The sequence below is a fragment of the Neopsephotus bourkii genome, unplaced genomic scaffold (genome assembly GCF_033783945.1).
Source record: "Neopsephotus bourkii isolate Nb327-2 ecotype Australia unplaced genomic scaffold, CSIRO-AGI_Nbou_v1 NB_1154, whole genome shotgun sequence".
NCBI lineage: Eukaryota > Metazoa > Chordata > Aves > Psittaciformes > Psittacidae > Neopsephotus > Neopsephotus bourkii.
Window position 1 is genome coordinate 3,672,025 of NW_026901640.1, and position 13,265 is coordinate 3,685,289.

General features: G+C 36.6%; 1 protein-coding gene across 1 annotated transcript in view; it reads right to left on the minus strand.

The window, feature by feature from the left end:
- Window positions 1-13,265, minus strand: part of NCOR1 (nuclear receptor corepressor 1) — a 67,631-nt gene that overhangs the window by 32,227 nt on the left and 22,139 nt on the right. Inside the window, exons 6-14 of the mRNA XM_061363556.1 lie at window positions 12,968-13,081; window positions 10,629-10,685; window positions 10,115-10,167; window positions 9,592-9,658; window positions 8,419-8,591; window positions 6,354-6,444; window positions 5,680-5,858; window positions 5,153-5,207; window positions 4,245-4,346 (exon numbers count right to left, since the gene is read on the minus strand). Coding sequence (XP_061219540.1) covers window positions 4,245-4,346; window positions 5,153-5,207; window positions 5,680-5,858; window positions 6,354-6,444; window positions 8,419-8,591; window positions 9,592-9,658; window positions 10,115-10,167; window positions 10,629-10,685; window positions 12,968-13,081 — 891 coding nt within the window. The remainder of the gene's footprint in view (window positions 1-4,244; window positions 4,347-5,152; window positions 5,208-5,679; window positions 5,859-6,353; window positions 6,445-8,418; window positions 8,592-9,591; window positions 9,659-10,114; window positions 10,168-10,628; window positions 10,686-12,967; window positions 13,082-13,265) is intronic.

A 13,265-nucleotide genomic window follows, 5' to 3' on the forward strand; every position in this document is an offset into this window, starting at 1 on the left:
TTATTTTTTTTTTTTAACTGTAGTCTCTATTGAGATCATAGTTTTACGAGCACATTAAGCACTGACAAATGACAAATCGCCCGTTCTTATCCTAAGGAAAACAACACAAAACACTACACATTCCTTGTTAAGAGACTCTCACTCCTTGTCTTTCAAAACAATTCAGATGACTACCATGTGCAAGGGTATCTTATTTTAGAAAGCACACAAATTTGATTTAAACTTTCCAAAAGGTGCAAACAGGAATTAATAGAAGAAAATTCTCTTACTGAATGTGATCACAAAGAATTCCCAACATGGTCCCTTACAGTGCTAAAAAAATAAGTAAATAAATCTAAAAATTAAAAAAAAAAAAAAAATTGTACAAAAACTGTGGCATTGTTTTTGCTATTCCCTATCACACACAAAAAAAGCTTTTGCATTCCCTGTCTGACTTCACTGTTAGAGGTGGCCTAACATTAGGCAAGCCAAGTATCCTGTGATGTTTTAAGAAAGCATTCGAAAAAAAGCCACTACTCATACAGGGAAAGCCAAACAAAAAGTATCAGGAAAGATCTATCAAATGTGGGTACAGAAAAGGTTTCATTAAGTTTTAGTGTTGTTATCCTCCCTAAAATATATTTAGTAGACTAAATATTGCTTTTTGCCATCCATAATGATGTATCCGTTCATGGCCAAAGCATCTCATTTCCAACACTGCTGCATTTCTATGTCCATAGCTCACTTGCAAACCTCTTCCTCTCCAGACTAAAATCCCAAGGAGCAGTTGGTTAGCACTAGATAAACCGTGTAGTAGCCTACTCCCTAAATTACCAGAACCCTTATATGAAGCAAACAACACATGAATGAATACTGGTGATGGGCCTCAAATGCCAGCAACCCATCAAACATCTGATGTTAAATCCATACTGCACATTCATGCTGAAGAGTCTCTGTAACAAGGTGATGACTCGAGCGCCACAAAAAAATCCAACCTTTCTGTACGAGGCACCATACAGAAAGATTGAGAAAAGAAACTGAGGCTGCAGGTGAGGTTTTAGCAGGCAGGCCTCCATTTAAAGGCAAAGGAAGTGGGAGGAGGAAGAAAGCACTCTCTTCCTCCTCTCTGAAAATAACTAAGCTTATTTAAAATGAATGATTACAGTTGAAATTCTGACATATTCTTTAAATATGTTTTCATAAGAAACTACAGAATATAAGAGAAGGTGGGGAGTTGGATATAGCCACACAGGAGTTTAAACTAAAGGGGTTTGAATGGGTTAAAAAAACACTGCCTTTAATGAGTCATCCATTCAGAAGAACTGCAATACCCAGATGGTCTCATTCAAATATGGTCTGTGCAGAACCAATCTGTTCCTTACCAGGCATTAGACTCTGCAAATCAACTTCAAAAAGCAAGATATATGTAATATTTATATAAAGCTACATTTCAAACAATTTCCCAAAGTACGCTTGGCAATTCACGGAAAAACACTGACAGAGAACTATGAGATTGCTGATCTAGGACTTCATTAACTCAGATTTTACAATCCATTGAAAAATTCCTCAAAATAGGCTTTTCTTTTTCAACAGAAGAACCAGCCTTCCTGTAAGTGCAGCAGCAGGTGTCAGTGTTTCACTAACAAAACTGAGGCTGGAAATAGTCACAAAAAGGCCTTGGTTTTGACATTTTAATCATGTGAACTGGAGCAGAAAGCCCAAACACTAACCACTATCATTTTCCTGCAAATGATTAGCATTTAAGATGCTGCCATTACTTGATTATGCAAGAACAAGATGTCAGAGACACGCTAAGATAATTTATTTCCATCGTGCTAGATTGGCCTCAAAAGCAGAGTTAAAAAACGCATTTTCAAGAACAAAAGAAAATATTTAAAAAATAAAATTTGTATTTTACATATAATCTATTTAGAAAAGTTGCTGAAAATTCTCTGTTCTTTTTGCCTGAGTAATTTAACATCACACTTTGCAAATAACAGGGTTCTCTATTTCACAGTGAATTTTTTTAACATGCATACCAACAGGTCAAGTGCAGGTTAAACACAAACCTTAAAACAGTGGAAGCCTCGGTCGGCGACGTACCTGCACATTCATCTGTTGATTACAACTTTTACTATCCAGGCCAGGGGACGGGCTTTAACTCAGGGCTCAATTCAAAAGGACAAAACCCACACCAGCACCGACATCACACAGCTCTTTAGCAGAGGCCGCCTGACCCAGCAACGTGTTTATTCCAGGAAATTGTGTCATTCTGCCACTTAAGCTGCCTACAGCAGAGTTGCCCATCTCACATACAACCTTCTAATCTCACCGGAGTCACCAGAGGTAATCCCCACCGAGCCAGGCTTGATTGGCCGGCACAGACATCCAGCGAATTTCTGTCTCGTCACATCACTGGATGTACCAGCTGCTCTGAAGGCACACGGCTCCATCTGCGGCCATGCACTTGTGCTGAGCAGGCAGCCAGAACACAAGAACACAGCCCTGACCCACCACTGCTTCTCTAGGAGAAACTTTACTCAGAGAGAACCTCAATTCAAGGAAGTATTTAAGGAATTCTCTATTATCAATGCAAAAGCATCATATAGCCATGCTTTCTTCTGATAATCCGTTAAAAACTTGCCCTTCATTTGAAGGGTCATATTTGGTTTATGACACACTTGTTAGTTGTCTCAGTGAACATTCTGGAAGAGTTTAGGTAGCATTTTATAAAAAGCCCTTCCTAGACATATCTGAGGACACAAAATAGTATCAGAATTTAATAAGCTTTACATCTATTGATGGGTTGCAATTAAGCATTTAGCTCCTCCAAAGTAAAGGTGTCCACACTGAAACTCGAGTCAAGTTGTACTCACTACATTCTCTGAAGGATTTCACCATCATTACCATGATTAATATCTTCTCCACTGCAATACTGCACTTGCTTGCCTTCTAATTTACTAAAATATATGAACTATTATGAGTTATAAACTGAAGCACCCGTTACTGGCATAAGCTCATCTTGAAGCAGATCATAAATCTTACATGACTTGCCTTTGCTGATCAGCAAGGAAGTTTCAGGTTGCTGCTCAGAGATATGAAAAATATCAGCTTCAAAGCTGGGGCACAGGAGGGAGAAGGGGGATGAACTGCATTCTGCAACCGTGAGATAAAAGTTCTGGCAAGCAAGGCAGTTCAACACTCCCAAGTTCTTTTTTTACTAGCTGTTACAGATGTTGGTAATTAATCATTAATGAAATTAAGAAATGCAAGTACGATTTTTGGTACTATGCAATTCCTTACTACAGCATTACTAGACAATAATGACAATACTTCTGAATTTAAGCTTCCAGATACAGTAAAATTTGCCATTTAGAAGGCTTAGAGTATTTTCTTGAGTTTTCAAGTACACACCAACATTCTTCAGACCTACGAAGCCTGACACTTATCTTCACCCTTAACAGAGAACACATGAAGCCTGTCTAGCAGTTGCCCAAATTTTAGTCATCTGCTGTAATACTTCATGTGGATCAACAACTAGCAATTAAGACCTATAACCCTGGTAAAATTCAAAGAGCAAGTAACTGGAGTTGTACAAACAGCAGCTTCAGTGTTCCTACTCACACATCGAGTTATTTACATATAAATTAGCATTCACAGGAGCAGTTACAAAGTCAGGCAGAGCACCTTGTGTTTCCCTTTTTTAGTGAGCTAAATTCACAAATCTATGCCCTTGTGTACAGGGGTGTAACCAAAATCTTTCTGGTTTCTATGAATTATCCAAGAAAAACAAACAACTTATGGATTGAGAAATCCAGTTGGACTTTGAGCCTGACCACCAAGTAAACATTACTATTAATTTCTGCCTTTTGACAAACACTGAGATTATGAAGTGATTATATTTTGCCCACTGTAAGTCATACGCTAAACCTAATTTCTGTTGGTCCCAACACAGGATTTAATGATGGATTCAATACAATGTCTATGGCAGGGTCCATAAAATGAACTGTCATATTAAAAAGTCACACAAATGTGCATAGGAAGGAGATATTCCACAGAATTACAAACAAACCAACCAAGAACACCTTTGAGGTCATGATTACTTACATTTAAAAAAGGGAAAAAAAGCAGTAAATAAAAAATGATTATTTTCCTTCACCTCCCACCCCCTGCATGTAATATACTTGCTGTATCAGACAGTAAGGCAGTTGTAAATATGAAACCATAGAATAACAATACCCAAGTGACGAATAAATTTTAGATACCTGGTTTCTTCCTCTGCGTTTACCATAATTTCTTCGCACAAGGGCCTTATAATTTTCATTTTTCTTGGTCAAATAATAATATAATACACAGTCGGGAACATTCTAAAGTGAAAAAGAATTAAAAAACAAGATTAGGTTTTACTCCTGTAAGATACTATAGGCTTGGTATTTACTATCTCTCAACACTTAAACTATTCAGTCCCTAGACTAAAATAAAATTCCATTAGGTTTGTTTACTCAGCAGGGAAATGAATTCACACACAAATATAACAATATAACTATGCATAAAATTATAGCGTTAAACAAGTCTCATGTATTCATAATATCCCTTGGCTACTTTCGTCTGCATGATTTAATCTATAGTAGATAACTTGCAAGTTTGAAAGCTCTTATTTATCATGACAGCCGTACGTATTCAAGATTCTGTAGTAAGTCTTGGCAAATCCTAATTCTCCATTAATTCTTATACCAGTTCTGCAAAATCAGTTCTAAAGAGTAAAACTAGTTCTAAAGACTAATTCAGCCAGCAGTAGGCTCTCACTGACTTGAAAGGTGGTGGCAAGACTTCTTAGAGTTAGCACAGTAGTTCAGAAGAGCCAATTATATCCTTACCTAAGCACAGAGATAGTTAAAGAAGCTTACCTGCTTCAAAAAGAAAGTACGATCAAAACTCAGTGAAGCGTCATTCTCTTTTATTGTTGTCAACAGTGTCATTTCACTAACTCTTATTAGACACATGCATGCACTGATTATGTTACTGATCAAATATTGTAAAATCCTGTCAAAGCAGTTAACTTTTTTTGGACTTTATTTTTTTTTCCCAGGAAGAGAAAATGATGCTGGGATAAATGACTTACATTTGCAAAGTAAAGGAGCCCACCCTAGGCTCTACTTAATAAAGGTCTTACCTTTCGTTCCAGGTAGGAAGCAATTAGACCAAAGTTCTTGGGATGTTGGACAAACCTTTTGTAAATCAGAAATTATTGAAGTTTAACAACATAATTCATGATCAAATAAGCAAAGCAGACTTCCAAACAATCTGTTCCATCAGCAAGCCTTTGATTTACACAACTGAAATTAGTCTAAAAAAGCCCAGGTTTTGAACTGTGCAAATTTCAAACTAAGTACTTAAAATTAGCTGATATAATGAGATCATATACCTACTCTTTTCGCTTTAATCTCATCACAGAACTCAGTTACTTTTGAGAGAATTTCTTATCTAGGGACTAAATGTATGTGATGAGCCTACTCAGTTGAAAAATAAGTGGCAAAGTCTAAAACTTTTACAACATTTCATGTATCCAACAAAGAATATTATCAAATATTACTGCACAAAAGCTTCAGCATTCCCGATTTAACTGATGTTTACTGGGGGGTTAGGCATTTAACTGTCATTTGCAATGCAATAAAAATAAAAGATAAGAAAGCCCATTACTTTTCCTTAAAAATCTCTTTCTCATGGTCGGTCCAGACATTCATGAATTGTCTGTCTTTATAGACTTTCATGGGATCCTCCATCAGACCATTCATATTAATAAACTTCACTCGTCTTTGTTCTGCATCAAACATCATGGGAGGAATGACAGAAAGCTGACGCATTTGTTTTTCATTATTCTGCAGGCAAAGAATAAAAGAAAAAGTAAAGAATACAGAAACTTGCTTCTAATGTTCACAGTTCTTGAATTACACAACTCTTTAAAGCTCCACCACAGTATACATTCACAAGTTAGTCTGAAACTTCTTTTTGTCCACTTAACCCTTCTAGAAAAGTTGCCACTACCCCAATGAACATTTACACAGTCAGCTAAAGGAAACAGTGTTTCAAAGGATGTGGGGTTTTAGAAAGGAAGAGTTTTCACATTTGTTAGAGCTGTGAAAAACCAGGTTGTAACAAGCCTGTAATGAACACAAGATACAGGAGAAAAATCTCCATAAAAGTATTTGTAAGACCTGTTTCAAACCAAACTTCCCATAGGTTCTCTCAAACCAGCCCCCAAAGTTTTCTCTTATCAAAAAAATAAACCCTCTGAAAGAGACCTTTCACCACCAATAAAAGGATATTGAGTTATTTGCTGTGCTGCTACAGCAAAGTACAGAAAATACCCTCACCTCCTGCTCAGAGAGTCCATCAATGATTTCAGAAATCTCATGTTCACTTCTAGCAATAGTTGCTGAAAGTCCAGCTCCTCTCTGACCAACTCTAGAATAAGGGGAAAACAGAAGTAGCCAGGATAAAGTGTAAAAGAGCTGTACTTTCCTATTTGGTACACAACAATGACAAACTTCAGAACTCCTTAAAATCCTGTTACCAGTCTCCCAGATCAGTTAGGACTGATCTTTCATAAGTAGTCTCAGGGTACAACCTCTGTTCATGTACTGCAAATTCAAACAACTGCTCAGTTTTAGAGGCAAATGTGCAAAGCTCACAGGAAGGGAATGCTTGAGTCAACATCCAAGGAGTGTTATCAGTGATTCCATTGCAAGCATGTGTTTTAGGGCACATTAATATGCTTCTGCTGAGTATGAGAAATGCTCATCAGTGGCACAGAAATAACCATCTTAATCAATACATCTGAGACACTGAATAACAGCTTATTTTTTTAAAGAAAAACCATGAAACTTCACCAATTTAATCAAGTTACACAGTGCTGAGTTCTCATCACAATAAAAGGGATTTTTCAACTTTTCAACTAACAGGGAGAGCTGTAATTTGGAAGAATTTTTCAGCCAGTGATCTTTACACTTAAGAACATCATAATACACTAGGGCACATGGATCAAAAAGCATTTCAGAGATAAATATCACTGAGAGACATTAACACCCTCATTTGCTCAAAGATTTTACTGAAGTAATCAGTTTGCATGAAATCCATCAAAAAAAGAAAACAAACCAACCCTTAGTATTTCTACACCAACAGTATTAGGAGCACAGCTATAAACAAAGATGCTATTACATTAGAGAACACAAATACAATGTAAAGAGATGGCCCCTTCCCAAGCAGTTTGCAGTTACAAAGGTGAGATGTGTTTTTAAAGCAAAAAAGCTTCTCATAGACAGAAGTGCTGTTTCCATTCTAACAGTTTACTTTTTCCTCTTTTCCTCACTCCCCAAAGCCAGATCCTGCAGCCTTTACGATAAACTGCAAACCAGATGCTTTTCCTATGTTTTATGAATTAAGGTGATTTAGACAGATGGGTAGGATTAAATCTTTATAGGGCTTGAACTCTCAAAGGTGTATTAAAATGATTTCAAACATTGGATAAACACATTTTAACACAACTGAATCAAACCTGACCTAATTTTAATGTACTTCCTACAGTACCGTAGATACAGTGAACTCTCAAATGAATTGCACTTCATTCCTTTTAAGACTTTTTGTATGATTTCCATTTAAAAAGTGTCTGATAGATTAAAATTAAATAATAGGGACTTAATACTTCATAGGCAAAACCACATAATTCAAAAAGCAAATGTGTCTTGAATAAAATTATATGGCAAGTAGAACAAAAGATCACTCAAAAGTTAATTAAAGAAGTCAAATGATTTTTTGAGTGTGTATGCTAATGAATATAGGGATCATGAAACACAAGAGTAATGGAGACACCCAGTGACAGAAAAATAGAAGGATAAAATAGGGCGTAGGCCCAAAATGAACAGGCTCACTTTAAACTGACGCTCCACAAATCTCTCTGTGCGCTTCAGCAGCTTAACTCACGAGTCTCACTGAACACCACAACCTATGAGCCTTTGATAATTGCCCCCTTTTCCGTATTTCTTTTGGAAAACATGGGGTTTGAACAGATCTAAAAAAGGGGGATAGGAAAGCACCAATTTGGATATCACTAAAGCAGCCCAACAGGACACCAAACTGATGAAGTCAGCACAAAGCTGACAGGGACAGACAGGAAAGGCTGAGACGTAAGACAGTGGATATACAAGGGCAATCATGAAGATCCTGAAGATGTGAAGTGAAATGAGCTGAATGCCGTGAAACACAGTGAACAAATGAAAGAACATTTTAGTTTATATTGTATGATACACTGATGCTCCTTTTAAAGGAATAAAGCAATGTGTATGAAACAACCATTAAGCTGAAGCAATTTTCTTGTAAGTAATTCTAAAACTGAAGTTCTAAGATGTGTTTTGTAGGAATATTTCAAATCCATGGTAATACCTTTGGAATCGTTCTTGCTGTTCTCTTTGCTTCCGAATTTCTGGAAATTGTTTTTCATAGTATTCTCTTGTTTTGCTCTCCTTTGCTTTCCTGCGTGGATTATTTTCTATCCTGTCAACTTTCTTCTCCCATGCCTCCATCAGCTGATCATAACGTTGACAGATTTTCTGTTCCTGTTAAATTCCAAAAGTAAACCTTGAACTAAACAAAAATGCACTAAGACATCAGTCCACATAACATGGGTAGGCTCCCAGAATGAACAATCATATTTTTCCTGCTCTAGTGGCTTCCATTTTAAAGACGACACACACCCAATTTTCAGGAGAGAAGGTGAGGAAGTGGATATAAAAATGCAGATTTTGAATAGTACGCACTATTTCTTTGCTTTATACATCACAACAGTACTTGACAACTGCTATTGCTGCCTTCCAGAAATCTCGCATCTCCTGGTACCAGGCTTTTCATTAGTGGAATTGGTTTGGTTTTTATTTATTTGAAATGTTTAATTAACAGAATGGGGTTGGAATGATCACAGTATACCCTCAATCTCAGCCATATGTAGGGAGCTGCTGCTATTTAACCCCCCCCCGCCCCCTGGACTGTAAGAATTTAAATACTTCATTACATTTTCACGGTGGGATCTTCCAATTCAACACATAATCTTCTGCTATTCACAATAACAATAACGATCTTTCAGACACCACCCAAAAAAAGCCTTTTGACTTTGTATGCCACTTGCTACAAGAGCATGCAACCAAAACATTAGATCAATTAATACTGGTATCTAACATATACGAGTTGGATTAAAAATGCTGTCAGACTTCAAAAATGAGAAATCTGCCCTATTTTCTTTCAGATATTATAGCTTCTATACTAAAAAAAACATTCAGAGAGAGGCCAGGCATGACAGTTAAAGATTTTCATTGGGTCTGTTTCATACATACTCTTTAAGAAGAAAAGCTTTTTCCTTACTGTACTTTAGATGGTTTTCAGTCAAATAATCAACAAACCAGTTGTAAATCTGCAGTTTATTTTCCAATAAATCAACAGAATTTTAGCTTCAGATCTTTTTCTGATCAACAGGATTTACATGATGTTTGAGGATGCAAGTCAAGGATCCAGACAGAAAACCAACTCGTATGTGCTCTTTTTACAAAAACATGGGAATATTACCCGTTGTTTTCTTGCATGATTTCTTCTTTTAAAGAACAGTATTAGCTTTTTCCTCATCACTTGGTTTCTGGAAAACAAAATTAGAACAAAGTACGTAAGAATTAAGCACTTCAAAACTACTCAACAAAGCCCAATAGATGCTAGATGTCAGATCATTATTATGAAAAGTATTTATTTTGGGGTATAGAAAGCAGAGGGAAAATTCCTGATGAAGCAATCATCTAAGTAATACTGTATTTTATCAGATAGAATATTCTTGAAGATAGGTAGAACATGCAATTGAGACACAAAAGCTTTGAATTTCAAGCTAGGTGCTCTCTTTCACCACAAGAAAAAGTTTGCTAAAATGAGTAAATTTGGCTTAAGATGATACACTTTGGGGGAGTGTAATTTTAATTCAGCCCTGAAGCTAAGAGGTTTACAGTATATCGCTAAAAAACAGTAAGTACACAGCTACATTTGAAGAAGTGGAGCAAGTGTAGATCTCTTAAAAGGCACAATAACAAGAGATTAAAGCACTTACGTTTTGATGTTTTCATGGTAGACTTTTGTGTCTGACGGTTGGTTGTAAAGTGGCTACAATTTTGGATTAGAAAAGGTACACTTAGGATGTCTCAATGTATGTAACTCTAAAAGTACATGCAACGTATTTAACAATATTTTAGTATTCTGCTAACAGTGCACTCAATCTGAGATGCAGCAATTTGAAAGGACTAGAAGATATTCAACACAAAGCACAAGTTATTTTAAATTAAATTATAACTAGTTATGTATATAACAGTATTAATTTTTTTTTCATATTTCAAACTGTTTTCTCAAGTAGATTCCAATCTGTTTTCAAAATTACACTTATGTCGTCAACCAGTTCATCAAACCCCAATTCACCAGAGCATTTAAGCACACGGTTCCTATATACATAAACACAGAACTACATCTGTTCATCACAACAGAATTACAGCAACTAGCAAGACATAAAGGGAGGCGGAAGGAAGGGGGAGATGGAATCAAAACCAAAACCAAATCCAAGCACAACTTACCAGTTCAACTTTTGGACCAAGACCTTCAAATATCTTGTGAGCTTCTTCTGCTTTTTTCTGCAAGCAAGATTTTTGTATAGTCTAAGTAAATAATCTGAAATCAGAGTCAGAAGCGTGTCTGAATTCTTTCACTTACACTAGGTGCTAACCCCTTCTCTGCCCAAACTATACCCTTCTTAATCTACTTCTACAATGTTGACTCAGCAAATCAAGAAACCTGTACTTGAATTGTGTAGTTACTACTCTGATCTCTGTGTTTGGAAGCTGACAGGGCATAAAGGCAGAAACTGACTACTGCAGTTCATTTAATAAATAGTACAGCAAATAATTGTTAAGAGGAAGAGAGGTGTCCAGTAAAACAAAAATTAGCTAACTTTGAAAAATAGAATTAAGAGACTAAAATCCTCCAATTGCCAAATCTGAGAATGTGAATCAATGTGCACATACACAAACATGAAGGTACATTAAAGGTCCTCCTTCCACTGGGTGAAGACTTCAAAATAACTCTGATCCTAAAGGAGGCAGCTCTAGATAAGACAGCTGGCTTTCACAAATTCATTTCAAGCCTGTACAGTCTTCCAAAGCCCTTTCTCAGCAGAGAAGGCTATCTGAAATAACCCAATCTAGTTCAAATTTGCTTCTTTCCCCCAGTAGCTGTATGTGTTAGCCCTAAGGCATTTGCAAAGAAAGATATAGACCGGACTAATCCATAAAGCAGTTATTATCAGAAAGTGTTCTGCTAAGTTCTAACCTTTTCCCATGTAAATTCAATCTTGAGGAAGTATTTGGAACTCACGGCTGCACAAAATAATGATATATCAAGAAAATATAGTATTATCCTGGTACATTGTTTTTTTTTTTGGTCTCAAAAGATTTAAAATTTAACTCTAGCCCTATTACCTTAGACAAATTTTAACCAACAGTAGCTGAGTATTAAAAGCAATTATCCTAAACTGCATGGTTTGAAGATGAAAGCTGCCAAAGGACTGTCCTCTTGTACAACTGCAGAAGATACTAAACAAGTGCTACAGACACAAATGGCTTAATATATCTTTAATAACCTTTTAAGTAAGTCAGTGAGTATTGGCATGTGCTATTAGTATTAAGCCAATTGATACTGCCATTCTACACAACACACAATTTCTGATATAAGAACTCAAGTGCTAAACGGATTCACAAATGAACAAGCTTGGTAATTCCCCTTGTATATAGAATACTGTATGAACAACTACACAAACAGAAGCAGTTAATTGATTACGATATACTGACACACTACTCCACCTCAGGAGAAATGGGCTTCTTCATCTCCTAGCACATACACAACATAGGGAGTGCAATAGCAAGTTCAAAATTCTCTTGTAGAATCCACCAGTAACCAGTTAGCAGAGAAAGAGTAGCACAGCAGCTCACTAAGATGTACATATTGCTGTACATTGGTTACATCAGTTTCTATAACATAGTAATTGCCTTAATGTTCTGTATTAAGTAAATACATCAAACTTCAGAGAGAGCTGGGGAAAGGGGAAAAGAGACTGAATGGAATGTTTGGGACACAGTTCTACTCTGGAAAATCTAGTATTGTGTTGCAGTTTTTTACCACCTCAAATTTGCAAAAATAGGCTATTGTAACAGAAGTTAGCTGTTCCTATAAACTACAAAACAGAATTGGGAAATTAAACAAACATATACCATTCTCACAAAAGAGCACAATACGTTCAAAACCAGCGGATATCCAACTCACTAATCTCAAACTACCAGGGGGAAAAAAAAAAGCAGCAAGCACTTTGCTGCTGTTTATGATCTACTGATCTCTTGTACTTTTATCACCACTTATGCAACACAAGCTTACAATTCAGCTACATACTGCTTCTTCGTATCTGTTCATTTAACCAAAGTACCAGAAGTCAAGAGTTTAAAAAGAAGGCATGGAATCTTACAACATATGCAGCTTTTCCCCTTCAGTCAATTTAAATGTTGGATCTTCAGCCAAGCTTGTCTGTTTTTATGTGAGGAAAAGAGAATTTAAGACTAATTTCTGAAGCATTTTTTCATATCCATCATGTGTGTGTTCATATATACCCATCTGAACACCATGGTCTAGGGATGAGACCCACAGATGTGTTTCCCTAGACTGCTTGCAAGATAAAAGGATCCTGTGACCATAACAGTCATGAAAATGTCATTCATTTAAAGAAGTAAATGAGTATTAAAAGAGGCGTGGGCAAATCAATAAAACAGACGAAGCAAAAACTGCCCCACAGAAGCAAATGAAGACGTAATGAATTTTAGCAGCGAGGTCAGATTCACAGCTATGCTATTCAACTAAAAAGCGCTCTTACCCGATTCTCGTCGTAAATGATTTGGACAATACTGCGGTGTTTCTGTTCCACTGGAGGAGGGGAGACAGGCCTCTCTGGCTCCGGAGGCTTAGCAGCTTCTTCTTCAAGTTGTTGCTAAGAGACGAAAGAAAGAAAATCAGCCATCCGTACCATGTTACCCTTACCAGTAATTAGTCACCAGAGATAAAATATGCAGCTGATAAACAGTTAGCACCGCCTGTTATTCCTCTTCTTAACTGACAAGGGGTGAATGAAGTGGTTTTAATGCCAACAAGGAAGATAAGAAGACTATTTTTTG